Genomic DNA, 26,801 nt, shown 5'->3' with positions numbered 1-26,801 from the left:
ACAAGTTTAGTTTGTCTCAATTCTTAATGAAGATGTCATTTTTGTATGTGGAGCTACTGTTGTTCAAGCAGACCTTGAACTAAAGTGAATTCTACTCTCCAGTCCTGCCAAGCAGTTGGGATTTTTGTTTCTTTTAATGAAAGGTGTATGTTGTAATGTTTTGGAGCTCAATTAGAAGTGTTCAGTGTGCTTGTGTTCACTAGTGAGGAAAACTTGCAGAGGCTCTGACATCCTGCAGGTGACTAGTGACCTGAGCTAGGTGCACCTGCTTCTGCAGGGGGTTGGACTAGCTGATCTCTAAAGGTCCCTTCCAACCCCCACCATTCAGTGATTCTATGACTTGTCCTCTTGCTACAGCCAGTGATACTGGTGTTTGCTCTTTCTTCAGACACCTTTCAGGTTGTTCTATTTCTATCCAAAGAGTTCTGTTCCCGTTCTAGCCCAGTGAGGGATATTCATAACCATTCAGTGATCTGCTCTGGCCGCCGATGCAGCACAAGAACATTCCAAGCTGACAGCTCCTGCAGCTCCCCAAGCCTGGCATCACTGTGCCTGGTGTCCCAGGGGCTCTGGCCTGGGAGGGTTTGCCCCGGTACTCTCAGCTCTCCCACGTGCTCCCTTCGCATGATGCTGCGTGTCTATTCACTCACAGCTCTGTGGGATCGGCTGCAGTGCACTTTCATTCTGTGTATTGTTCTCTGGGGCTGGTGATGCCATCGCATTGTGCTGAGTTTTTAAGAGTGTGAGCAGCACTGCTGATGTGACTCCCTGGGAGTGCTACTTTCCACTGGCCTGGGATAAAATTGGGTGCTTCATTCTGTGTCGGACGCAGGCGCGTGCAGGGAGGCAGGCACGCGAGAGCAATGGGGTTAGTGCAGCTGGGGCACTGAAAAGCTATGCAGGATTCCCCCAGCTCTCTGGTAATGGATGGCTACTCCAGCAATGTACCAGCCTTCCTAACCAAGCTCTGGACACTGGTGGAAGATCCTGAAACGAACCATCTCATCTGCTGGAGTACTGTAAGTACAGCAAACATCCAGTGCCCTGATCTAGGTGGTTCTGCTTTAGCATGATGATGATCTCTAGAGGTCCCTTCCAACTCCTACCATTCTGTGATTCCATGTGTCACTGAGCACCTGCATCACCAGGAAGAGCCCAGTGCTGCAGCAGACGGCATCTTCATTTGCTCTACAGGTGCTGGCCAGCTGCTGCCCTGGGGGAGGGAGAGGATTTAGGGCACCTCTTGGGGTTATTGGATGCAATATTATTGTACCATACTATACTTACTGTACTTATCTGCAATATTGTGCCTTTTCAGTTTCAAAGGGACAAGTAGTTTGGGAGTGTTTTAAGATTTACCCATATTTCACTCAAAGCATAGAATCACAGAATGGTTTCATCTGGAAGAGACCTTTCAGCCTATGGAGTGCAGCCTCTGTCCAGCTCTGTCACCCCCCAGCCCATTGCCCTCAGTGCAACACCCACCTGCCTCTGAAACCCCTCCAGGGACGGTGACTCCAGCAGCTCCCTGGGCAGCCCCTTCCAATGCCTGACAGCCCTGGCAGCACAGAAACTGCTCCTCACACCCAGCCTGAACCCCCCTGGGGCAACTTGAGGCCATTTCCTCTTGTTCTATTGCTTGTCACTAAGGAGAAGAGACCAACCTAATATTGACTCTTCTAAACATCCAGACAGATCTCTGAGAGGGGTTTTTTAGCTTGCTTCACAGCTTCATAGGGATCACAGAATGGTGGGGTTGGAAGGGACCTTTAGAGACCATCTAGTCCAACCCCCCTGCAGAAGCAGGGTCACCTAGATCAGGTCACATAGGGACTTTGATTTGGCTTCTTATTTGTCCCTGAAGTATTAACATCCTAAGTGCCATTGGAGGATTACAACAATTTGTTCCTTTCATACAGCATTTTCATAGCATGTTGTGCTTTTTTGACTTGGCCAAGACTTGGCTACAAATGATGTGCTTTGCCCTCAGCAGGGAGTTACCTGTAAGCTGTGTGTATAACCTTGTTCTCCAAAGTCAGGAATCTCTAACAAAAGCAGATTTAAAGGAAAGAAGGGCAAAAAAAAAAAGCCTAAAGCAGCTTTTCTGTCACATGTGCCCAGTTGAGTTTTCATTCAAAACTTGAGGTAGGATTTGAGCTGTGTGCTTGTGCAAGGCAATGGTTGGTTTCTGAAGTTGGAATTACGTGGCCATGCCTCTGAGAGCCACCAGGTTTTGCTAACGTGTGTTTTAAATACGGACTTTCAAACTAGGAGGGCATTTTAAAGGTCTATAAATAGTCATCCCTTTGTTACACATTATTCTTGACTGCCCACCACCACCATGCTCTGCTCTCCTGCAGCCCAACACAGGCTACAGCTGCATTCTTAGGTTTTGGTGAGGCTTTTAGATGTTTTAAGTTTCCCATGTTGTGTGTTCCCTTGTCTTCCATGTTCTCCGTCTTCCATGCATCAGTGGTCTTGGAGCTGAGGAATTGCATGCCTAAGATTTCTGGATGTAATCAGAACCTATGAACTGCTTCTTGGCATGAGGGAGAAGAGGTGGAAGCATGGTAATGGTTTGTGTGTTCACTAAAGGCCATTGGAAGGTGGAAAGGAAAAGTCTGCTGTCTGGGTCCATGGTACATGAAGTACCATGGACAAGAAGTAATTAAATGATTTTTTGAAATGGAAGGTGCAGTTAAGGAAGAATTTCTGGTGAATCCCTTGGAGTAGCTTGCCTGGGCAGAGCAGGCACAGGTGGCTGCCATCATGGGTCTGTCAAAAAGGGGTAAGATAAGCATCTGCTGAGACTGATACGCTGCAGGGTGAACTTTGCTTGAGGCAGAGAAGTGTCTCCCAGGTTGTGCTCCAATGATGCAAGAAAAGCAAGTCACAGCTGCTGTGGGTGATCAAGCTGGCACTTGCATATGCAGTAACTCCAAAGTCTCTTGCGTCTGTAGGAATGCTTTTGAGTGTGCCAGCTTCTGAGAACCTCACAGCCCTGAGTTCAGAGGAATGGCCTCTCCAGAGAGGCTGCAAGGACATGTTCAGGTACACAAAACCCTTGGGCTTCTCATCAGCCTGGTGGGCACAGCTGTGGGCACAAGGGAAGCAGGATAAACCAGCTTCCTCCCCAGAGCAGCCTTTGCAGTGTTGGGGAACTCTGGTCCCTGCTCTCACGTTTGCATGCTCAGCCTGTGAGGATCATTTTTGGTGTATGGGTTATTAGTGACTCTCTCAAGCACTTGACCAGCCTTTGCTTCTGCTGCATGAGGTAAAAAAGGATAGGAAAGACCCTGGTGATGGTCAAAGAGCAGTGTCAGGGTGCCCAGTCATGCTCAGTGTTTGCACCAGTGAACAAGGAGCAAGAAGTCCAGTCAACCCAGAGTCATCTGCCTGTGGGTGTGCAGGGTTAGTTGTCAGAGAGGGTTGTCAGGGTTTGCCAGCTGGCTGTTCTCTGGTGGCTGTGGGCAGGCTACAGGCACACACCAGCACCTCTTCAGTCTCTGAGCTTTCTCGTGCTCCTGGTTACACTCCCTGTTTTAGAAACTTCTAGGCAGCTGTGAGAGCACCCATGCAGCTTCAGCCCCCGCCACGGCTATGCTCCTACTACAGGTACAGCCTGCTCACTCTTACAACTGTCCTCCTCCATCACAAACCACTCTGCTGTGAAATAACCCCCCAAGCTCACATCACCTGACTGAGCACAGCAGGAGGATGGCTGTGGCTATGCTTTTCCCTCTCTGCCAGCGCCACTCAGACCCTGCTGTCTGTAGCAACTGGGCCCCTGAAACTCAGAGACAGTTGAGTTGGTAAGTCCCAAACATCTGCTGATGTCTTTGCCCTGGCACTTTGCCCTGCATCTTGCCTATCTCTCCACAAAGCAGTGCAGACTTGGATGGTTCCACAGGTAGCTCTTTGCAGCTCTTTTTCTCTTCACAAGCAAAGCCAAAGTGAGCCCCTGGAAGATACCATTCTCAGCAAGTTTGCATAAATGCCACATGTGCCCCAGACTCCATGTCTGAAGTCACATATTCCCAGTGCTGGCCCCTGCCATCCAGAGCAGAGATGGGATTTAAGGTGACTCCCCAGTCACCATATCCTGGTGACGCTGATCTGGTGAGGTGGGAGGTTCAGAAAATGTTTCTAAGTGTTGCTTACAGATCAGGAATTGCTGTTTTTTCTGTCCCTTAAAAAGGTTACTTGGATTGCTGTTTGCAGGGCCTATCAAGGCAGCTTCAGGGTGTTGTGTCTCATTCTGTACCAGCTCAGCTGTCAGCAGGTGGAAGGCCAGGCAGGGGAAGCACGTGGCCTGCAGTGTGTCTGTCTGCCAGCAGTCCCAGGCAGTTTGCCTTGTTCTGCAGTCAGGGATCCTGGCAGTGCAGCCTCAGAGATGCATATTGAGTCTGGCTGACGTGCACGTTGCTGCCTTGGGCTGTACAGCACGACTGTAACATTCTGCCGTGGCGTACTTTCCAAACCAGTCAAGAGGAGGTATCAGGGTGGTGTCTCCAGGGATGGTTTACTTTCTTGCCTTGCTGTGGTTCCTGTCTCATGCCTCCTGCCAGCATTCCCTCCAGAACTGCTGTGCTGTGGAGCAGATGGGTCAGGGTTAGACCTGTACAAGCAGGTTGTTTTAACAGCAATTCCCTCTTTCCAGGACCTTTTTCAGACACCAGAGTCTTTCTGTGAGGTGAGAAATTCCTGCTGTAGGACTCACAGGAGTCACCTCCCATGGTTGGGGACACTCCTCTGACTTTGTCCTTGTCTCCTTTGCAGAATGGCACCAGCTTCCACGTGTTCGACCAAGGCCGCTTTGCCAAAGAGGTGCTGCCCAAGTATTTCAAACACAACAACATGGCCAGTTTTGTCCGGCAGCTGAACATGTGTAAGTTCATCCCCCAGATCCTCCAGACACAGGGGAGAGACAGAAAGTGGTGGGGAAGGACGGGAAGAGAAGTGTGGATAGAGAAGCTGAGCTCTTTCATAGAGGTGTTATTGTGGCATTATTGATTTTGCCACAGAGGACAATTTCCTTCCTTAGATTTTAGCATGCAGTTTCAGTTAGCTTCAGTTGTAAGACGTGAGCTAAGACATTTCAGCTGCCAGCTGCTCCTGCATCAATTTGATGACCTGTTATTCTTTGTTTTCCATTTTATTCTCTATGGGGCTTTCCCCAGCAGCCTGATGCTGTAACACTTCCCTCAGAAGCTGCTTCTTTTGAGAGCAGCATGCCCAGAGCTTACCCATTTTCCCACCTGTATTGTTGAACTCATTACAGACCCTGCAAACCTTGCCTTGCTGAGCAGACGTTTTCACCCCTTAACGAAGGTTTAGGGGTAGTTTTCAGCCACAGCTAAACTGGGACTGTAATAAATATGGTTCTTTAGTTTTGGGAATTTTTTCAATGACTCAGTTCCTCAGTGAAGTTTTAACTGTTCTGTGTAGCCATACAGTTCCCTCTGTTGTAATTTTCTGGCCAGTCTTTAGATAGGTTTGAAAACCATTTCTAGGACTTTAGGGAGCTCCTCAAAGTATGAGGTTCATGTGGCATTTTCTTCAAAAGTGGCACCTGGTGCTGGTCTGTGCCTTTTGAAAAACCTTTTCCCTGAATCCTTTTGGCTCACAAATCAAACTAGAGGTGTCCTAAGGACAGATGTTCCAGCTCCTGGCAGACAGATCGTGCTGCCCAAGGGGTAGCTGGCAAAGCTTCCATGGCATGGGCCACGGGGATGTGTGGGGCTCTCTCCCTTGCACTGGATTTCATGGAGATCTGGCCCAAAAGCATGCCCAGAAAGGAGGCACAACTGTGCCTTGAATACAGGAGCAGCTCAAAAAGTGGAGGCAGTGAACAGAAACAGGCTCAAAAGTGCTGGGGGTGGGAGGCGGGGAGGAGGGCCTGGGTGTGTGGGCCCTTCAGCCATGCCCTCTCCACGCAGACGGCTTCAGGAAGGTGGTGAACATCGAGCAGGGGGGTCTCGTCAAACCCGAGCGGGATGACACGGAGTTCCAGCACCTCTGCTTCCTGCAGGGCCACGAGCACCTCCTGGAGCATATCAAGAGGAAGGTGAGGGGTGCTGGCGGGGGGATGCTGCGGCCTGGCCTCAGCGGGACCCCGCCGGCCTCTGCTCCCGCGGTCCAAAACATCCCTAGACAACAGACCCCACAGCTTCTCTAATCATCTGGTGGAGGTGTAGCTCCCTTGGTTTGCTTTAAGCCTGCTCTCTCTGCTCAGCTTGTTTCCCCTGGGCCTCCTGCTGGAATTGAAGCCAGGAGTACTTTCCTGTCCCTCAGGCGCCTCATGTCTCCCCAAGCAGGAGCCCCTCTGTGCCTGTTCCCCTGGGCCTTTCCAAGCCTCCCACGTTCCTTTTTTGGGGGCAGATTGACCAGAACAGCACTCTGTGGCCATTGTGAGGGTTTCACAGCTGCATTCCTCTCCTGATAACTCCCCAAATGCTTGTTTGCTTTCAGGCCATGGGGCCCTGTGCTGTAGATCTCTCTGTGTAATTCCAGGATCATTCTGTGGTCTGGTTTCTGTCCTCTCCTTTATGTGTAGGGTTGGAGTTGGGGGTCTTTGGTGTGTAGGGTTGGAGTTGGGGGTCTTTGGTGTGTAAGGTTGGAGTTGGGGGTCTTTGGTGTGTAGGAATGGAGTTGGGGGTCTTTGGTGTGTAGGGATGGAGTTGGGGGTCTTTGGTGTGTAGGGTTGGAGTTGGGGGTCTTTGGTGTGTAGGGTTGGAGTTGGGGGTCTTTGGTGTGTAAGGTTGGAGTTGGGGGTCTTTGGTGTGTAGGATTGGAGTTGGGGGTCTTTGGTGTGTAAGGTTGGAGTTGGGGGTCTTTGGTGTGTAAGGTTGGAGTTGGGGGTCTTTGGTGTGTAGGGTTGGAGTTGGGGGTCTTTGGTGTGTAGGGTTGGAGTTGGGGGTCTTTGATGTGTAGGGTTGGAGTTGGGAGTCTTTGGTGTGTAGGGTTGGAGTTGGGGGTCTTTGGTGTGTAGGGTTGGAGTTGGGGGTCTTTGGTGTGTAGGGATGGAGTTGGGGGTCTTTAGTGTGTAGGGTTGGAGTTGGGGGTCTTTGGTGTGTAGGGTTGGAGTTGGGGGTCTTTGGTGTGCAAGGTTGGAGTTGGGGGTCTTTGGTGTGTAGGGTTGGAGTTGGGGGTCTTTGGTGTGTAAGGTTGGAGTTGGGGGTCTTTGGTGTGTAAGGTTGGAGTTGGGGGTGTGCAGGGCTTGGCTTTCATCAGAATTTTGTCAGTGTTTTTTGCTTTGTCTCTCAGTATCACGAGTGACAGTGTCACCTCCATGTCATGCTGCATGGCCATGTTTGCTTCACACTCCTCTGCTCTTGAATCCTTGACCCACTTTTCTAGATAAGTACAGCATAACTCTTGCAGGGTATCCCAACAGTCATCTCTTGTTATTACAGAGGAGACAACTTGCTCCTGCCCTCTATTTGCTGCCTTTAAACCTGGTTTTGATGCCCCAAAAGGGCTGTTCTCTTACTGAATTAACATTTCAACCTCAGAAAAGAGACTTCATCAAAACTGTTCTGGAAATCCAAGAGTAATATGTCCATTTGAAGCACCACCTCAGACTCCTGTAAAACCTGAGACTGGATTGGGTGCTTTTGTAGTTGAAGAAGAAAGATTTAATCAAACAACCTAATTCAGTTCCTCCCTGGTCCTCAAAATAGTTGGATTTTTTGGTTTATTTCCCCCCTCTCTGGTGGGGAGTATTCTGCTGCCAACAGACCTGCTGTCTGAAAGGATTTGTCCTTCCATTTGCTCTATTTTATCCCTTTGGCCCTTGCTGAGCACAGATCCAACTCTTGTGCGTGTCACCAGGCTTGGTATTTCAGCACATCAAAGCCTCTCTGTAGGAAATCCTGCACCTGAGCCACAGGAATGACTCTCTCTCACAGCCTGTCTTGTGTTGGTAAAATCCACCTTTGACTTTTCCTCCTCAGGTGTCAGTAGTGAAAAATGAGGAAACCAAGATGCGCCAGGAGGACCTCAGCAGGCTGCTGTACGAGGTGCAGATACTGAGGAGTCAGCAGGAGAACATGGAGTGCCAAGTGCAGGACATGAAGCAGTGAGTTGAATCCTACTCAGGCTGCATCTTATGGGTGTTTGCTTCTCTAGCAAGGTTGATCTTGGGGGGCTGGTCTTGCCTTACAGGCAAGGAAGCATGTGCTGAGCCAGGGACTAGTCACAGGGATCAGATCTCTTGAGACAGTAACACGTGTGATTTCTCTGCAGCTCTGATGTCATACAAAAGTGTAAATGAATGCTCAGCCTCTCTGTCTTCAGTGAAAGGTGGACATATTCTCTTCACCTATGTTTTCCCTTGGCAGAGGAGGAAGGCACAGAGAAGGCCATGTAGCAAATACACGTCTAACCTGGGGACTTAACTCAGATCACTGTTTCCTCCAGATATAAATGATGGTAAAGATGGAACTCTCACAGGTAGAAGAGTCCTTGGCAGAAATGTGCTGGTATCCACTCCAGCTGTGAAAAAAACAGTCCCTCTGTCATCCTCCATGGCCAGAATCTATGACTGGCCTAAAATACATTAAAAACACAAGAACTGCTGTACTGTTTAGTCCATGGATCCATCTCTTTGGAGACTGTCTTTTTTTCTGGCATGGCCATAATTGTTATATGAAAAGTGACCAGTGCAAATGCTTGCATGTGGCTGCCTGACCTCCAGCTCTCTGAGACCCTGGGATAAATGGATTTATAAAATGGGTTTATAAATCAGGTACTTGGAGAGGTTTTTATTTGCAAGGAGCTTTGTTTAAAAAGCACATGCCTAATGAAAAAACACCCAACCCCTTTCCTTCACAATGAAAGCTGATATTCATAGCTCAGCAGATGACACTGGCAGCCTTGAGACAGCACCAACTTCATCTCAGCCCAGCACCTCAGGTTCAATCATTAGGTGATTTTATCCTACCCCTGTTTTGAATGACTCCCACACTTAGCATATGCCTGACATGAAATCCAGGTACAGTGGCAATGAAAGAGTTGTTGGTATATTCCAGTATCCATGATTTGGCCTCGCTTTTACTTTCTTCTTCCTTTCGATTTGCTTGTTCCCTTCCTCTGTCTGGCAAAAGGCAAAATTGCTTTCAACTGATGAACATAATTCAGTTTGTATAAACTCAGGCCAGAAATCCCAGGCTGAAGGAGTTTACACTGGTGAAGAGCCATTGGGACACAGCTCCAGTACAAGCTGTGACAGGACAGAAAGCTGCTTTGCTGAAAATTCTGTCAGTAGCAGTACAGAGTGTTCACTGCAGAGATTCATGCTGTACTGGCTGCATACTAGGGCAGCTACTGGGCTCTTTTGAGCACTGGACCTTATCTTCCATCAGTCCTCACTAGAAAGACTGGAAAGCAAAGGAATTTATAAGTTTCACCTGTAGGATAGGTTTTGCTGACCTGTCACTTTTGGTACCTCTATATACTCTTGAGATAAATTGACCAGGAAAACCTTTTGCAGTCTGATCTTGGCTGGCATCCAGATTTGGAGGCAGCACAGTAAATAAACTCTGCCCCTCCTCATCCCACTTTCTGGAGATGACTGTTCAGGGAAATAAATCTGCTCAGTGCAGTTACAGGCTGGACCCAGGTCTGTGCTGGATGTCCTGGGGTTGTTTAGTCTGGAGAAGAGGAGGCTGAGGGGAGACAGGAGCCCTCTCTGACAGGAGGCTGCAGGGAGCTGGGGGTTAGGCTCTGCTCCCCAGTAACAGGACAAGAGGAAACAGGCTCAAGTTGCCCCAGGGGAGGTTGAGGTTGGAGCTGAGGCAGAAGTGTTTCCCTGAGAGGGGTGTGAGCCCCTGTGCCAGGCTGCCCAGGGAGCTGGGGGAGTGCCCAGCCCTGGAGGGATCCCAAAGCTGAGGTGCTGAGGGCTGTGGGTCAGTGCTGGGCTGGGCAGGTTGAGGGCAGGGCTGGGACTGCAGCAGCTTCAAGGGCTTTTCCAAGCAAAATGATTCTGTGATTCAATGAAGTCACTGATTCCTACTGATAGAAGCATTACAGTCCTGCTAGATCAAGACTCTCAGATGCAAAATGCAGAAGCATCCCATTAGCTGCTCGAGTCAAACATGCCTTTGTGCCCCCATGTGTGTGAGGGTACTGCAGGCAGAATAGGTAGGGGCTCTGTCTGTAAGGTCTCTGGGGCACTGGGGGCAGTTGTGGAGTGTTTGGACTTTCTTGGCTCCTGGGGGAAGAAGAGTTTTGTTGATCCAGATCATTGAAAGTCAGAAACCAGGCCTTGCTGCAATTTTGAGTTGGACCCACATTTCCCATGAAAACAAACCATGTGCATCCTCCTGTTCCCTGCCCTGGAAGTGTTGGCTTCTTGTTATTTGTTCTTCCTCCATGCTTTGGTCTGTGGTTCTTTTGAGGTCGGGCAAAAACAAGGAGAGCAATTCCGTGACCCTGTTTGGGACACCTGAACAGAGCCAAGCTCTGCAAGAGCCCTGAGGGGAGACAGGCTTTTCCCAGTTGGGTGTCCTGTGCTTCCTGGCAGCGCTGTGGGCTCTGGGGCTGCTCCTGTGCTCACGGAGAGTTTCTGTTTCCCTTTCAGGCAGAACGAAGTCCTTTGGCGGGAACTTGTTTCTCTCCGGCAGAACCACTCGCAGCAACAGAAAGTGATCAACAAGGTAGTGCTCACAGAGACTCTGAACACAGCTGCTGTGTGTGCCCCTCTCATCCTTTTCCCTGTCTTTGAGTCTTCTCCATGCTCTGATATCACAGTGTGTTTATTTCCCCTCTCTTCCCAGCTGTGTGAGTCTCTCAGGTGTCCTGTGGAAGGTGGCTGTTAACAAAGCACGGACTATGCCCTCCAGCAAAAGATTTCCATTTCCCTGTCAGTCTCTGCTGTGATGTTAGAAACCACTTTTCTGTCAGGTCCTGAGCAAGAGAGCACAACTCTCGATGATTGCTCTGTTCTGGCTGTGTTCTGGTTGTACCAGTCCCAAATCTTTCCTCTCTCCTTTGTACACCCCTCCTGCCAGCACTGAAGCCACAGGCAGCAGAATTGGCAAGCTATTGCCATGTGGAGGCCTCCAGCAAGGGTTACACTTGCTGGTGTTACTGGTGTAGTTGAGGACCTACTGTACAGCCCTGTAGACAGAAAGAGCCACCTCCCTTAAAACCCAGAATGACCACTACTAGAAAAGGCCCCTCCAGGGATTCCCAGACAGTGCTGACGTGACTGAGCGTGTCACATTTCCCAGTCACCCTGAGAGCCACGTTCTGACCCTCACGTGGCATCACAGAGTCATAGGACTGGGTAGAAATGCACGGGGCTATCAGACCTTCCCCTGGCTCCCAGGCTGGCCCAGCCACACTGCTCACTGGAGAAGCATTTATGCAACTCTGCTTTGTTATGTGGAGCAATGAGTAAGAGGCAGCTGTGATATGTAATAATAATACTCTCTTTGTGTGGAGGTCAAAGCAGAGCATTAGGTTCAAGCTGACCTGGGAATATGTTACTAAGTGATTCCTCTCCAAAGCCATTCTGCATCTGTTTTAGTGTCTTGTTAAATCAAAGCTGAGCTTTGCAGGGCTGAAAAACTCAACTTGAAAGAGCAAAGAGCTCCATCTGGCACCACCCCAAGGGACTGCCTCTTTCACTGGCAAAGCTTTTGTCAGACTTCTTAGAAACCTTTCTAAGAGGCTCTGCAGACTTTTAGGGAGGCCAAGGAATGTTTATGTCCTTGGCAGGCGGGTTCCCAAGTCTGAGAGGACTACCTGAAGTCCTGCAGTTAGCACTGAGCACGCGTGTCTAGCAGCCTTCACGCAAGGCAGGCACCTGGCTGTGTTCCTTGAAGGCCAGGCAAGTCGTTTGGGTTCTTGGAAAGCTTAGTCCCATTTCAGGCTCCAGTGTCTCCTGCAGATCCAATGTCTCATGTGGGTTGGCTCCATGTCTGATGGCTGCTCCCAGCTCTGGGGTGGTGTGTGAGATAAGGACGGCTGCCAGAGCAGCGAGTGCTGAATCACTCTGCTGATTAACACCGGATTTTGATCTCTCCTGACAGCTGATTCAGTTTCTGTTTGGCCAGCTCCAATCAAGCCCTGGCAGCGCTGGGATAAAGAGGAAGCTGTAAGTACCCTTGTGTGGTGCACACACGCTGCGGGGGCATAATGCTGCCCCTCAGTAAAAGCACAAGCTCAGCTCAGCCAGGCAGGCGGTCACCGGACCCGGGCACCATGGTGATGGGAGCTGAATGGGCTGATCTGCAGAGTCAGACCTGCTGACATGCCCCATTCAGGGCCCTTTAGAGAAGCACCCTGTCAGCTCGTGACCTTTGTTGGGGGAACACAGAGCATGATGGCTGATGGGAACACGAACCCATGCGAGGGGAAAGGGCAGGACCCCGCTGCTGCTCCTGCAGGTTCCACTTTTGCCACCTGCCATCAGAAGGGGAAGCCCACAGACACCTTTAGTTTGACCCACTGCCACGACATGGGAGGTGTGTGTGACACAAGTTTGGTGGCATGTAACCTGCAGGCCTTACAGAGAGGAAGGGGCAGAAGGATTTTTAGCAAAGGGCTATCAGGATGCTGAGGGGACTGAAACATCTTTCTTACGAGGAACAGCTGCAGGACCTGGGGCTGTTCAGCCCAGAGAAGGCTGAAGGGGGACCTTATCAACACTTACCTAAAGCGTGGCACTTTTTTCTATTGTCTCCAGCAACAGGACACAGAAAGTTCCATTTAAACACAAGGAGCAAATCCTTTGGTGCTGAGGTGAGGGAGCCCTGGCCCAGGCTGCCCAGGGAGGGTGTGGAGGCTCCTTCTCAGGAGGTTTCCAACCCCAGCTGGACACGTTCCTGTGCCCCCTCATCAAGGGAACTTGCTTTAGCAGGGGCTTGGGCTGGAAACAGGGCACTTCCAAACCCAACTATGCTGGGATTCTAAGGATTATCTTTAGAGTCATAAGTAAGCTCTTCGAGGCAAGTGAGTAGAGGAGCTTGAATTAGGAAGCTTAGTGCCCTCCCAGAGAGCAGCCATGCATTTCTTGCTCTGTGATGCTTGTGATCTGAGGAGGGGAGAGGGGCTACTAAGAGGAATTTCCCTTTGTGTCTCACTGAGGGCAGGGACATGCCTCCAATTCCCACTGTTACTACCTTGTGCCCTTTGGCAACTCAGAATCTTCTCCATGACACAGAGAAAGGGGCCAGATTTCCCAAGAATGGCTGTACAGGGAAGCTCATTTTCTTTAAGCCAGTGTCCCTGTTCTTTCTGACTCCACTTGTGAGAGTTGTAAGGGAAACATGGGATTGAATGAAGGAGCCCCTAATCTGTACAAGCAAGCTGGGTATGTTTACCTTTTACCTACACCCTCTACTGAGCCTCATGGAAGGGATAAAGACTGCAAGGAGCATGGTAGCAAAGAAGAGGGCTTGAGGGGAAGATAGCAGCTGCTCCAAGTCCCTGAGATTCATGAGTGGGGAATTTTCCTGTGGGGTGGGGAAGCAGAGAAATGAGATGACAGGTCTGATCTCTAATTCCCACAGTCAGGGCTGAGCCCTCCCTGTAGAAGTTTCACAGCCCAAGAAATGCTGTCTTAGCCCACTGGTTTTTGAAACAAAGAGAAATAATTAGTGAGAGCTGAAGTGGAAGGGGCAGAAGAGCACAGGACTATACAGAACAACTATATAGATCTCCTTATGAAGCAGGAGCACACTGATACAACCCAGCTGCACACTGAGTTTCTGCTTCCTTGGAAACACAAAGACGTGCCTTCAAGGAACCTCAGCTCTCCTGTCTGTATCTGCACCTCTGATGTTTTACCCTACATGGGTTTGTTTTCCTGCCTCTCTTTTAAATGACTGCAGGAAAGCTGAGTGTACAGCCTGGAGCAGCCACTGGTGCAGAGCAGAGTGCTGACTGGGGGCCCTGGGGAGGTTGGATTGGATGGGCTGGGCATGTCCATAGGTCTCACAGGCATGTCTGGCCTGTGAGGCTGTTAGGTGGGCTGGATGCCAAAGTCACCCTGGTAAGAAATGTTGGATGGAGGGGTTAATTTGTGGCTCCTGGAGCAGAGAGCTGGGCACTTACATATCTGTAGCTGTCGTGGGGCTGTCTGTGGTATCTCAGTGTGTGCTGGAGGTTGTGCCAGAACAAGGTGCATGTCGAAGTGAGTCAAATGCTCATCTTTAGTTACTAATGTCATAGACTAGAATAGAAAAAGGTTGTTGAACAAGCTGTTAGGCAACACAGATCTCAAGTGTAATGCCCTCCACTGTGGAATCTCATTGGAGTCATTATGGAGAAACCCCATAATTTCTCCCCACATACTCAGCTCTAGTGTCTGCAGGATGAAGGGAGGAGGTAAGAATTCTCTTCTGTCCAGGCTGTTAGACATTACTGTGGGAAAAGCTGTTGGCTTTCTCTGATTCCCTCTGCCAAATCACTATTAAATGAACACTGACCATGCTTGTGGAGATGGAGTTTTACCCAGGAGCTCCTGAGCATGAGGGAACTGGTAACAGGGCGAGATTCCCAGTATTGCACTAATAATTTCAGGTAGCTACCTCCAGTTAAACAAGCTGAGGATCCAGCTGAGAGCTTGAAACCTCTAGCAGTTAGAAGGAAGTATGAATCCTCTTTGTTCACTTTGGAGTATGAATTGAATTTGTTCCATTAGACCTATGAATAGAAATTGTTATTTTACTTATGTCTTTCGAATCAGACCTAGCAAACCTTAGATCATCCCTTCACTCTCCAGCTAATGCCCTTTTTCAGTGGTGACCTCCTCCAAAACTGTACTTTCTCCTCCTTGTCCAGAACACTGGATAAGAAGATGCCTTAGAGCTAAGGAAAACTGGAGAACTCAGGGGAAAACAGCCCTGGCCTGGGAGACATTTCTCATATGAGCAACCAGGAGCCAGTCAGTATGTGCTGGGAAGACAACCCTCTTTCTCTTTGCAGACCTCTGATGCTTGACAACGGGATCTCAGCTCCACAAGTGTCCAAGTTCAGCCGTCATCTGTCCACAGATCCCCTCCAAGACCCCTATTTCATCCAGTCGGTAGGTTTCCTCCAGCCTCTGGGCTCTGTGGGGTTGCTTTGGCCAGCAAAAAGCGATAATACAGGTTACAGAGTAAGAAGTCTGACAGGAGTTTGGCAGGGAAGTGATTTGTAAAGCTGAGGGACATGTAATTTCCCTGTGAGAAGGTGACTTGCTTAGTGAATGAGGGAAAGGCTGTGGATGTGCCTGCCTGGACTTGAGTAAAGCCTTGGACACCATTTCCCACAGCAGCCTCCTGGAGAAACTGGCCGCCCATGGCTTGGGTGGTCGTACTCTCTGTTGGGTAGAAACCATCAGGATGTCTGAGCCCAGAGAGTGATGGGGAAAGGGGTTAAATCCAGTTGTTGTCTGATCACCAGTGGTGTTCCCCAGGGCTCAGTGTTGGGGCCTGTTCTGTTTGACGTCTTTATTGATGATCTGAATGAGGGATTGAGTGCACCCTCAGTCGCTCTACAGAGAACACCAGGCTGTGAGGGAGTGTAGATCTGCCAGAGGGCAGGAAGGCTCTGCAGAGGGCCCTGGCCAGGCTGGAGCCATGGGCTGAGGGCAGTGGGATGAGGCTGAACAAAGCCCAGGGCCAGGTCCTGCCCTTGGGCCTCACCAAGCTCAGGCAGCTGCAGGCTGGGGCAGAGGGGCTGGAAACTGCTGCAGGGAAAGGGCCTGGGGGGGTTGGTGCCAGCGGCTGAACAGGAGCCAGCAGCGTGCCCAGGGGGGCAAGAGGCCAAGGGCATCCTGGCTGGGATCAGCACTGGGGGGGCAGCAGGAGCAGGGCAGTGCCTGTGCCCCTGTGCTGGGCCCTGGGGAGGCTGCAGCTCCAGGGCTGTGTCAGTGCTGGGCCCCTCACTCACTGCCACAGGGACACTGAGGGGCTGCAGCTCCAGGGCTGTGTCAGTGCTGGGCCCCTCACTCACTGCCACAGGGACACTGAGGGGCTGCAGCTCCAGGGCTGTGTCAGTGCTGGGCCCCTCACTCACTGCCACAGGGACACTGAGGGGCTGCAGCTCCAGGGCTGTGTCAGTGCTGGGCCCCTCACTCACTGCCACAGGGACACTGAGGGGCTGCAGCGTGGCCAGAGCCGGGCACAGAGCTGGGGAAGGGGCTGGAGCACAAGGGGCTGGGGAGGGGCTGAGGGAATGGGGGTGTTGAGGCTGGAGAAGAGGAGGCTGAGGGCAGCCAGGAGCACTCTCTGACACTCCCTGACAGGAGCCTGCAGGGAGCTGGGGGTCAGGCTCTGCTCCCCAGTAAGGAATGAAAGTTACTGAAGGATCCCCACCACACTAACCCACCTAAGCAGACACCAGGCAGATGACATTTATGTCACACAATTGAAGTGCTTGAGCTGACCTGAGAGATGCACAGCTCCCCGTGGGGCTGTGTTGGACCTTTCCCCTCCAGAGGAAGCTGAGCAGTCTAAGCAAAATGTCAAATGTGGTGAAACCTCTCAGTAGCTGAGACTTCAGTCACAGCACTTACTGTACACCTGCACCTCTGTGTGGTTGGAGGAAAGGCCAGAGGAGCTTCTAATGTTGCAGAGTAGGTGAAAGCTTTCTGGTTTGCATGCAAGGACAACTCAACGGTGCTGTGAGTAAACCCTGACTATCATGGGTAGGGCCCTGGACTTGTTCTGTACCTCAGAAGGAGGAATCTATCATTTTTTTGCTTTCCTCTTAGCCATCAACAGAACCTGCCTCTTGCTTAAACAGCCCTGGAGGACCCATCATATCTGATGTTACTGAAGCAACGCCAGCCAACATCATAAATATGCAATCCCCTCCTGAAAATGACAGGTAAATGTGCTTGTGATGCAAAGCAGGGAGGGACAGGTGTGGACATGCATCATTCTGCAGTGCTTTTCCTGGCTGTGGTGCTCCCAAAGGTTCAGACTGTCTGTTCCCAGCTTGCAGGGTCAGATTTTCAGAATTAGGGAGGGATAACAGCAGCATAACTTTGGAAGCCAAGGGGTGAGTCCCACACTGGGAACTTCCACAAACCTTTCTGACAAGTGTTCCATCATTGGATTTGGTTCTCAAGACAGGGGCTGCCTGAGACTTCAAATAAATGAGATACTAACACTTGTTGGGTTTGAAGAGGGAGGGAGAGAAAGGAAGTTTCCTTTTGGCTTTGGCACAGAGGTACCAATCAGACTGTACATCTTGCTGCTAATGAGAACACAGAGGTTGCATCACAACAACTTCCGATGTTGAACAACTTTTCTGTGAAAAGGTCCCAGTGACTACAAGAACTGAAGGCAGAGCTATTCTAATGCTTACCTCTTCCTGCCACAGGCATGCAGTGTATTTAGGGCTAGTAGCAGAATAGCTACAACTATGTCAGTGGAAACTAAGAAGACAGATGAGTCATGGAAATAGTTTCTCAGGCGTAGAGGCAAGGCACTTATACTCTAGAAATTGCTTGTAAATCTGCCTCTTAATCGAAACTATAGCCATAAAATTATCTCAAAGCACGTAAAGAGCTCCAGATTAGAAAAAAAAACCCAAACAAAACCAATGTGGAAGCCATTTCTGAAGCAGAAAACTTTTAATACAAGCTTCAGGTTGAGTTGCTTATGTCTGTTAGTTGCTGAGTGCCATCTGGCGGCATCTGATCCGTGCTGTGTCTGCATGACTGGAGAATCTGAGCCAGCCCTCAGGAGATCAGGAGTTATTTCCTAAATCAACATGAGCTTCTGGTGGGAGTTTAGGATTCAGGAGGTGAGAAGCTGACTGGAAAGGGATGCTGAGGAAGGCTTTGTAGTGTCACATTCCATCCCGTATGTGTGACAGCGAGTGTCTGGCAGCAAAGCTACTCTCCAGGTGTTGTAGAGAATGATTTTTGCAGTATGGCTTTGCATGCCCCACGCCTCTTGATCTACATGCCTTTGTCACTTTGGCTTCAGCTGTGCAGGTCATGGGGAGCTGTAAAATCTCCTGTTGAGTGTACAGGGTAGATGTTTGCATGCAACATGCTGCTGTTCAAAACCTGTGTCATGTGTCTGTCTAGGAATAACATTGAGAGCTTCTGCCACTGAAAAAAAACCCAGATCTCTGCTTCCAGACAAGTAAAACATCTGAGTAGAACTGCCAGATCTTGATAGCTTCTGTTCCAAATCCTGCAGGGCCACAAGGTCCTGACCTGTGCCACTCAGATCTCTAGAGCCCTTGCTGGTCCAGTCCTAACTCCCGCATGGGAAGGTCTCACTGATCCCATTCCTGTCTCTAGGGTAGAGACTTTGCTTTTTCAGTGGGACTTCTCCAGCTTAGTGACCCTTTAATCTGCCTCAAGCCTAACACTCATCTGAGGAATGATCAGCACATAGAAGTATCTCCCACCATTCAGAGAGATCTGGACAGGCTGAGAGTTGGGCCCAGAGGAACCTCGTGAGGTTCAGCAAGGGCAAGTGAAGAGTCCTGCAGCTGGGGAGGAACAGCCCCTGCAGCAGCACAGGCTGGGGGTGACCTGCTGGGGAGCGGCTCTGGGACAGGGACCTGGCAGTGCTGGTGGGCAGCAAATAAACATGAGCAGCTACATACCTCATCTGGAGCCCTGTGTCCAGGTCTGGGCTCCCCAGCTCCAGAGAGACAGGGAACTGCTCCAGAGAGGCCAGTGCAGGGCCAGCAAGATGCTGAGGGGCTGGAACATGTGTGTGAGGAGGAAAGGCTGCAGCCCTGGGGCTGTTGAGCCTGGGGAAGAGAAGCCTGAGCTCAGGGGCACCTCAGCAATGCTGAGAAATGCCTCAAGGGTGGGTGCCAGGAGGATGGGGATGGGCTTTGCTCTGTGGTGCCCAGGGACAGGACAAGGGGGAACGGGCACAGGCTGGAACACAAACAGTTCCCCTGGCTCAGGAGGAGCAAGTGCTTTGGTGCTGAGGTGAGGGAGCCCTGGCCCAGGCTGCCCAGGGAGGGTGTGGAGGCTCCTTCTCAGGAGGTTTCCAACCCCAGCTGGACACGTTGCTGTGCCCCCTGAGCCAGGGGAAGCTGCTGGAGCAGGGGCTGGGGCTGCAGCAGCTCTGCAGGACCCTTCCAGCCCTCTCCATGCTGGGATTGTGTCATATTTACAAAACAATTAACTGAGGCAAATTCATTATGGCCATGAGTGCTGTAGTGACAGAAGATCTCTCTGCTGAGCATGGTTCTTGCTGAAAAAAAAAGGGTTGCTGTTTTCTTTTGCCCATCTAGGGGAACAGAAAGGCTTTGTGGGGCAGTTTGATGGGCAGTGGAACAAAGCCCCTGTGCTACTGCCCTGCTCAGCGGCATGAGGCACACGCATGGTGTTCAGTCGTGTCTCTGATGCAGGGAGAAGTGCCTCATGCTCATCAAGGAGGAGCCAGTCAGTCCTGCAGTGAAAGCCCCTGTGGAGCCTGAGCTTGCCCTGGCAGGCTGCCGGGCCTGCTCCGAGCCCCCGGTGCTCCCGGTGGCCATGGTCCAGTCCGTCCTGGAAGGCAAAGCGAGCGGCAGTGCCGGCCCGGCCGCGGCCCCGCAGCCTCCCGAGAGACGAGGCCGAAGGCTGCTGGACAGGTGAGGGGGGCAAGGGACAGCCATGGCCTGCTTTGGGAGAGGACCTGTGAGCAATTTGCTTGAGGGACCCAACAGATGGAGCGATGTCAGAGCATGTGCACCAGAGCCATGAGGGCAGGAACGGGTTTTTTGGAGTGGGAGTGTGCCCAAATGTGGCAGCAGGAGCAGGGCAGGGATTGTCCCCTGTGCTGTGCCCTGGGGAGGCTGCAGCTCCAGGGCTGTGCTCAGTGCTGGGCCCCTCACTCACTGCCACAGGGACACTGAGGGGCTGCAGCGTGGCCAGAGCCGGGCACAGAGTTGGGGAAGGGGCTGGAGCACAGGGGCTGGGGAGGGGCTGAGGGAATGGGGGTGTTGAGCCTGGAGAAGAGGAGGCTGAGGGCAGACAGGAGTCCTCTCTGACACTCCCTGACAGGGGGCTGCAGGGAGCTGGGGGTCAGGCTCTGCTCCCCAGTAATGAATGACAGAACAAGAGGAAAGGGGCTGCAGTTGCCCCAGGGGAGCTTGAGGTTGGAGCTGAGGCAGAACTGTTTCCCTGAGAGGGGTGTGAGCCCCTGTGCCAGGCTGCCCAGGGAGCTGGGGCAGTGCCCAGCCCTGGAGGGATCCCAAAGCCCTGGAGCTGAGGTGCTGAGGGCTGTGGGTCAGTGCTGGGCTGGGCAGGGTGAGGCCAGGGCTGGGACTGCAGCAGCTTCAGGGGCTTTGCCAACCCAAATGATTGTGTGATTCTATGAGCAGGATTTGCCCAAGGTCCAAGTGAAAGCTGGAGCCAGCCAGTAGCCATGTCTGCAGACTTGCACTACACCTCCAGTAGGCTGTGTGCCCTATGATTTGCTCAGGGGGAGCAGCCTCACTTGTACCATCAGCCCAGTCCCCTGGGTGCTCTGCTGGGTTGTGCTTGTGGGATTAACCCAATTTATGTGGCACAAACCAAGGCTGACAGTGGGCTCTTGGTTTTCCAAATGAGGTTGAAGCATAAACCTCCTGTTGGAAGTTTATCTGTACCTATCTATGTGTGTCTCGTTCATGGCTCTATTTCCCTTTGTGTTTTCTCAGAATAGATATTCCAGACCCATTAGAGGGGCCAGACTGGAGCCTGGAGGGGCTGCAGCTGCTGCTGAGGAGCCAGCAGTATGGCCTGGAGCCCACCAGCCTCTTGGATGTGAGTGTGGGTCCTGTGGTGCCCTGTGAGCTGGACAGGTGTCCTGGCTTTGTCTGGAACAGAGTTATTTTTCTCCCAGTAACTGCTCCAGGGCTGTAATTTTGGGGTTACCTGAAGGGAATGTGGGTAACAGAGGGATGTTTGGTTGGTGCTGCACAGCATCGAGGCCCTTTCTGCTTCTCATCCCACTGAGGGCCCTGGGGGTGGGGGGAGGCTGCTGTGTGCACCAGCACCTGGGAGGGAGCGTGGCCAGCACAGCTGACCCCAACCAGCCACAGGGCCAGTCCAGACCACAGCCCATCCTGCCCAGTACAGACACTGGGGGGTTGGCTGGGAGGGGGGATGGCTGCTGGGGATGGCTCAGGGGTGGGGAGCAACCGCATGGGGCAGCGCTTGGCTTTGGTCTCTCCTCATTGCTGTTGTTACACTTCATTCTTCTTCCTGTTACATGTCAGTTCAGTTTAGTTACGATACTTGTTCTTATCTCAGCCCACCAGTTGGATTTGCTTCTCCAAGTCCCCTCCCCATCCCATGGGAGCTGTGGGGAGGGACAGTGAGTGGGGCTGGAATCACTCCAGAAGATGTCCCTGCTCACTCTCGTGTGGCCCTTCCTTTGCCACCTGCAGCAGACACAGCACTGACCTGCTCCTAAGGACCAGCAGGATTTCAGACTTTCAAGGATGCTTTTCAACATTTTTTTTTCTTGAAAATGTACATCTTTGAATTTCTTGGAGCACAGACCACAGGGCATTTGGTAGAGACACCACCATGACACCTAACACCCTTAGGTTTGTTGCTTTGGGGTGGGCCAGTTTATTTCCTGCATATTCTACATCTTAGCTACTCCTAGATTGTGTTCAGCTGTACCTCCTTCCCCTTTTCCTCACCTCTGGGGAGTGCAGCCACTGTCAGGTTCTCTCTCTGGTGAGATGTTTACCTGTCTGTGGTGCTCAGGTCACTTTTCTTTGGAAGTGGATGGTGGCTTTTTCCTGAAGAATGTACACAGAAATAGGAAGGTTTGGTTATTTCTCTCTGTCATTTTCTCCTTGCTCATATATTTAATCTATGAAAGGTTTTTGCCAATAGTCAACTAACTCTACACATGGCAGAAGAATGTACATGCCAAAGAGGTGCTTCAGGTACAGGCACGTGGTGAGCTTGCATGGCTAAACAGGAATGAAAAATCATTAAACAAAATCAATCTTGTTCCCCTCAAGTCCCTTCCCTAGAGTCTGTGATTGATTTGGACCCTACAGATAGTTGGACTAGTGAGCTGCTCTGTCACTGACTCGGTTGGTTTCTGTTTCGTCTCATTAGGAGCCGTTTTCCTGTCACACACTTTTGTCTCTGTGCAACTGAAATCACCAGAGTGAGAATGGATCATAACACTGTACCCCAGAACAGGAGCTCCTTTTCCCAGCTTGCTCAGGCTTCTCAGGAAGTTGCCACTGAGGCATTGGTGCAGCAGCACTCTGCCCTCTGCTACTGTGTTTTAGAAGGCTTTTAAAAACCCTTACAAATCTGGAAGTGTCCTTGGACCCAAAAGCAGCACTAAAGGGCTTTGACTTGTGTGTGTCAAGCCCTTTGGCTGTGGCTTCAGTCAGTGAGGCAGAGGCTGCTGTTTGGCTACAGCCTCCAGCAGTCAGCTGAGGGCATGAGTGCCTTGATCTGGTACACCTTTCAGAGCTCTGATTGTATTTTTTCTCCCAACAGGTCTTTAATCCCAGTTTATCTTTGAGTGAGTGGAATCTGGCTGAGATGGAAGCCAGCCTGTCCCCGGTAAGAGACCTGTATTTCCAAGATGTGATAAGAATCATTAACAATGTAATTACAGAGCAGAGCTTGTGCATAACTGAAGAATGCTTTCTTATTTTAGAGTCAGAGGGGAAGGTAAAGCACAGCAGGTACATGTCTCTTCAGGGTGGGCTCAGATGCTCCTGCCCCATCCCCCCCTCTCAGTCAGAGCTTGTTTAGAGGTGTGGTAGTGTCCCAGAGTCTTTAATTGAAACTGGCTGCTCTAAACTTTCCCTTAGTGTGAATGTCACATCCTGCTAATACTGTAGAGTCATCAAGTGCCTTGTGCCAAAGCTCTTTATAAAATATGCCTTTATAAAGTGCAGCCATCCCTGTACATCTCAGGAGCAGTAAAGCCACGTGCAATTAGGGGTTCATGCATACCCACACAGAAGGGAGGAGAAATTACTTGGCAGCATTTGGAATTGACATGAACACAGGCATTTCTGAAGGGCATATAGTGAAGGAAATGTGTTTCATGGCTGGGTTCTTTTTCCTGCTGCTTGGTGAAGGGTGAGATTTCAGGGCCCTCACTGCCAGCCACGTCAGGTGAAGGCTGGAGTGGTTCAGCCACCTCCACAGACACTCAGGCAAAGTGTCAGCTGTTCTCATGAAGCCTCTCTCTCAGCCTTCTTCATGCTATCACTCTCCAGTTTAGGTTTTGATCGAATAATTTTGTATTTATTAGGTAATCCCACTTCCTGACTGTTAGGGAAGAGAGTCTCTGAAGAGACAGGCAATGTCAGCAGGTCTTGGAAGCGTGGTGTGGTCTCTTCTAAACGGGATTGTGTGAGAGAATAAGCCCAGAGGGGGGCTGCAATGTTCAATGCTTCAGCCTTTAAGTCCAGTGAATTTCCCAGCATCTGCTGAGGCCAACCCTGTGGCTTGCTACAGAAAACCATGAGCATGGAGGAGCCTGAAAGTAACACCTGCAGCCCAGAAGCACTGTGCAAGGGAAAGCTCATGATGCTTTGAAGACAATCACAGGCGAATGGGAAGAAAATTCCTTTCATATTAGTTGCTGACCAAAGAGGACAGAGGGTTTGCTTTGTATGGCAGCTGGGCAGGGACAGCCTCAGTGACGCTGGCCTGGCCTCCTCAGCTGACAGGAGCTTCTCACACTGTGTTAGCCACTCCTAACTGGGAGTCAGATCTCCCTGAGCCCTCAGCTTCAGGTGCATCTGCCCTCACGCACGTGTGTTTGGTGATTTTAGCAAAGTGCTGGTAGGCTGGGAGGCCAGGGCAGGGAGAAGAGCTTATGTGGCAGGTGGATGTTGTGCAGCATTGATGAAGCACTGATTTTCAGAGATGGCCTAGTCCTAACAAGCTCCCCTGTCTTTGTATAATTGTACATTGTAGTTTATATTTTTGCATCAAGATGCAGCGACTGGCGGTGGATCTGGAGAAGAATGCAGCTGAGTTCTCCAAAGCCTGCAGCCCCTCGTTCAGCACCCCCTGCCCAGGTAGGAGCAGTGGCAGCTCGTGGGACTTAGGAAAGGGGTGTCATGTGAAGGGCTACCAAGATGCTGAGGGTACTTGGAGACTCTTTCTTATGAGGAAAGGCTGCAGGACCTGGGGCGGTTCAGCCTGGAGAAGAGAAGCCTGAGGGGGGACCTCATTAACTCTTACAAGTAGTTAAAGGGTGGGTGTCAGGAGAATGGGATGACACTTCTGTGGTGCTCAGTGCCAGGACAAGGGTTAACGGGCACAGGCTGGAACACAAACAGTTCCCCTGGCCCAGGAGGAGAGGCTCCTTTGGTGCTGAGGTGAGGGAGCCCTGGCCCAGGCTGCCCAGGGAGGGTGTGGAGGCTCCTCAGGAGGTTTCCAACCCCAGCTGGACACGTTCCTGTGCCCCCTGAGCCAGGGGAAGCTGCTTGAGCAGAGGCTGGGGCTGCAGCAGCTCTGCAGGGCCCTTCCAGCCCTCTCCATGCTGGGATTCTGTGTGTCAAGGACTTCCAGTCTCCACCTTAAGGTCAGCATCTTGCATGAGTGTCGAGGGCATTAACAGCCCAGCTACGCCAGAGAGAATTGAGCGGCGTGCTGGAGCTGAGCTGTACAAGAGGAGCACTCAGTGTTTCCAAAGCCTTCCTAATCTGTGCCCTGCTATGATGCTGGAATAATGAGGCAGTTGACAGATGACTCCTTCTACAATGATGAGGCAAAACAGACTTGAGTGAAGGAGAAGAGAAACTGCTTTTATCCACTTCTCAGGGTCTCCAACCATTCCCTCCTCCCTGTGAGGCATCTCAGCATTCTGCCAGAGCCCATCGTGGCAACCTGCAGATTCCCATTCATTTTAATGGGCTTTTGAGGGAGTCTCATTTTGACTCAAATGTTTCCAAGCATTTTCATTGCCTGGAGGGAGGCCTCTCACCTCCTCTTGCAGTGAGGTTTTGCCACTTTTCAGTTTTACATAATTAAAGTCTGAGGCTGTAGTGAGGTGGGGGCCAGACTCTCCAGTAATGAATAATGGGACAAAAGGAAACAGCCTCAGGTTGCCCCAGGGGAGGTTGAGGTTGGAGCTGAGGCAGAACTGTTTCCCTGAGAGGGGTGTGAGCCCTGTGCCAGGCTGCCCAGGGAGCTGGGGCAGTGCCCAGCCCTGGAGGGATCCCAAAGCCCTGGAGCTGAGGTGCTGAGGGCTGTGGGTCAGTGCTGGGCTGGGCAGGGTGAGGGCAGGGCTGGGACTGCAGCAGCTTCAGGGGCTTTGCCAACCCAAATGATTGTGTGATTCTATGAGCAGGATTTGCCCAAGGTCCAAGTGAAAGCTGGAGCCAGCCAGCAGCCATGTCTGCAGACTTGCACTACACCTCCAGTAGGCTGTGTGCCCTATGATTTGCTCAGGGGGAGCAGCCTCACTTGTACCATCAGCCCAGTCCCCTGGGTGCTCTGCTGGGTTGTGCTTGTGGGATTAACCCAATTTATGTGGCACAAACCAAGGCTGACAGTGGGCTCTTGGTTTTCCAAATGAGGTTGAAGCATAAACCTCCTGTTGGAAGTCTTAAATTGCCTTCCAGAAGCTGAATTTTCTGCTGTCCCCTTGCATTCCCAGGGAAAGATGTCATTCTGGAAGGCTCCCAGCAGCTCCTCATGGACCCTCAGTCCATCTTTGGGAACGACCTCCTCAGTTTGCCTGAAAGCTCCTCTCTCTATGTTCCAGCTGATGGTGTGACTCCCTTCTTGTCCTCTGTGGGGGTCCCAGGGGACATCCCATTAAACCTGAGCTCTGCAGCTGACAGCAACCAGTGATGGAGCTTCCCAGAAGCATCATCTCGCTCCCACCCATCCGAGCATCCGCAGGTTTGAATGTAAAGAAACAAAAGTGACTCAGAAACCTACAATAGAGTTTCTTTTTGTGCCCTTTTTTTTCTGAGTAGATGGAAATGGTCTGTAGCTGTTGCATTCCCCTCCCTGCCCCTGGACTCCAGTGTTTGCCCAGGAAAACAATTTGAATCCAAAACACTGCTTCTGGTACTTGCTCCCATGGGAAGGGAGAACTTGGCAGGATTTGTGTCTTTATTCCTTGAAAATGCTTTTTAAAAATTCAAATCTAGTAAAATTTAAGTGAAGAGGAGCTTGAAATGACATCAGGGATATCAGCAAGTCATCTGGACTAGAGTCTGCAATGGCAACCTTTGGAGTTTACTAGGGCAGCACAGGTGAGCTGAGATGCCTGACCCTTCTGGATGCCATTTCTAAAATAGGAAAACAGTTCTAGATGCCAGTCCAATGCTCTAAAAATATCCTCTCTTAGTTTTCTAGTTTTGATGGGTTGTACCTCCTGGGGTGAACAGGATCTCTCAGGGTGTGCAGAAGATGACTTTTGGAGTGACCACTCCCAGAATGGATCTCTGGCTCCAAGGAGAGCTACAGACCATCCCAGACCCCAAAATATCTCATGCTGGATTGAGAGAGTTTGTTGTTTGGCATTTTTTTTTTGCCTCAGATGTATTTTCTCTATCATAAAGGCAATGCAGCCCATGCTTTAAAAAAAAAAGGGATAGACCTTTGCATACCCTGTTTTCTGAGGGGGTGCACTGTGGGGTTTGGTGCTGGTTAAATATTCCCTGTCTGGTCCAATGATTTTTTTCCCTTGGCCTTGACCTGTTCTGTTTCCTCTGAAGTTGTGCCTGTTGGTTTATTGATGTGTAAAATCTGATGAACCGGTTAGATTGGTTGGCTCCCCCTTTTAGAAGGACTCTCGGCTGCTTAAAGTAGGAGAGAGGCAGAAAGATTAGTCCATCACACCTCACTAACTTCTGTCTTTGTGCATCTGAGAACAGCCTCCAAAGGCTGAATGAAT

The 26,801-nt window shown here is 50.9% G+C and overlaps 1 protein-coding gene across 1 annotated transcript; it reads left to right on the top strand.

Annotated features, from left to right (window-relative positions):
- The first annotated feature begins 872 nt into the window (after positions 1-872).
- Positions 873-26,261, top strand: HSF4 (heat shock transcription factor 4). The gene is made up of 13 exons (XM_062007453.1): positions 873-1,019; positions 4,780-4,888; positions 5,940-6,067; positions 7,956-8,080; positions 10,583-10,658; positions 12,039-12,103; positions 14,938-15,037; positions 16,709-16,824; positions 19,330-19,551; positions 20,602-20,707; positions 22,421-22,486; positions 23,880-23,964; positions 25,551-26,261. Exons 1-13 carry the CDS (start codon positions 897-899, stop codon positions 25,745-25,747), a joined length of 1,518 nt encoding a protein of 505 aa, XP_061863437.1. The 5' UTR covers positions 873-896; the 3' UTR covers positions 25,748-26,261.
- Positions 26,262-26,801: the final 540 nt, after the last annotated feature.

This window comes from Colius striatus, chromosome 14 (genome assembly GCF_028858725.1).
Source record: "Colius striatus isolate bColStr4 chromosome 14, bColStr4.1.hap1, whole genome shotgun sequence".
Taxonomy (NCBI): domain Eukaryota; kingdom Metazoa; phylum Chordata; class Aves; order Coliiformes; family Coliidae; genus Colius; species Colius striatus.
Note: the sequence above shows the minus strand (reverse complement) of the source record. Positions and strands in the feature narration are given on the sequence as shown.

Excerpts from the sequence above, each read along its gene's own strand:
- HSF4 (XM_062007453.1), top strand. The coding sequence starts at position 897 with ATGCAGGATTCCCCCAGCTCTCTGGTAATGGATGGCTACTCCAGCAAT. Across the intron at positions 8,081-10,582 it reads CAAGTGCAGGACATGAAGCA|GCAGAACGAAGTCCTTTGGC; the intron begins GTGAGTTGAATC and ends TTTCCCTTTCAG. Across the intron at positions 12,104-14,937 it reads GCTGGGATAAAGAGGAAGCT|ACCTCTGATGCTTGACAACG; the intron begins GTAAGTACCCTT and ends TTCTCTTTGCAG.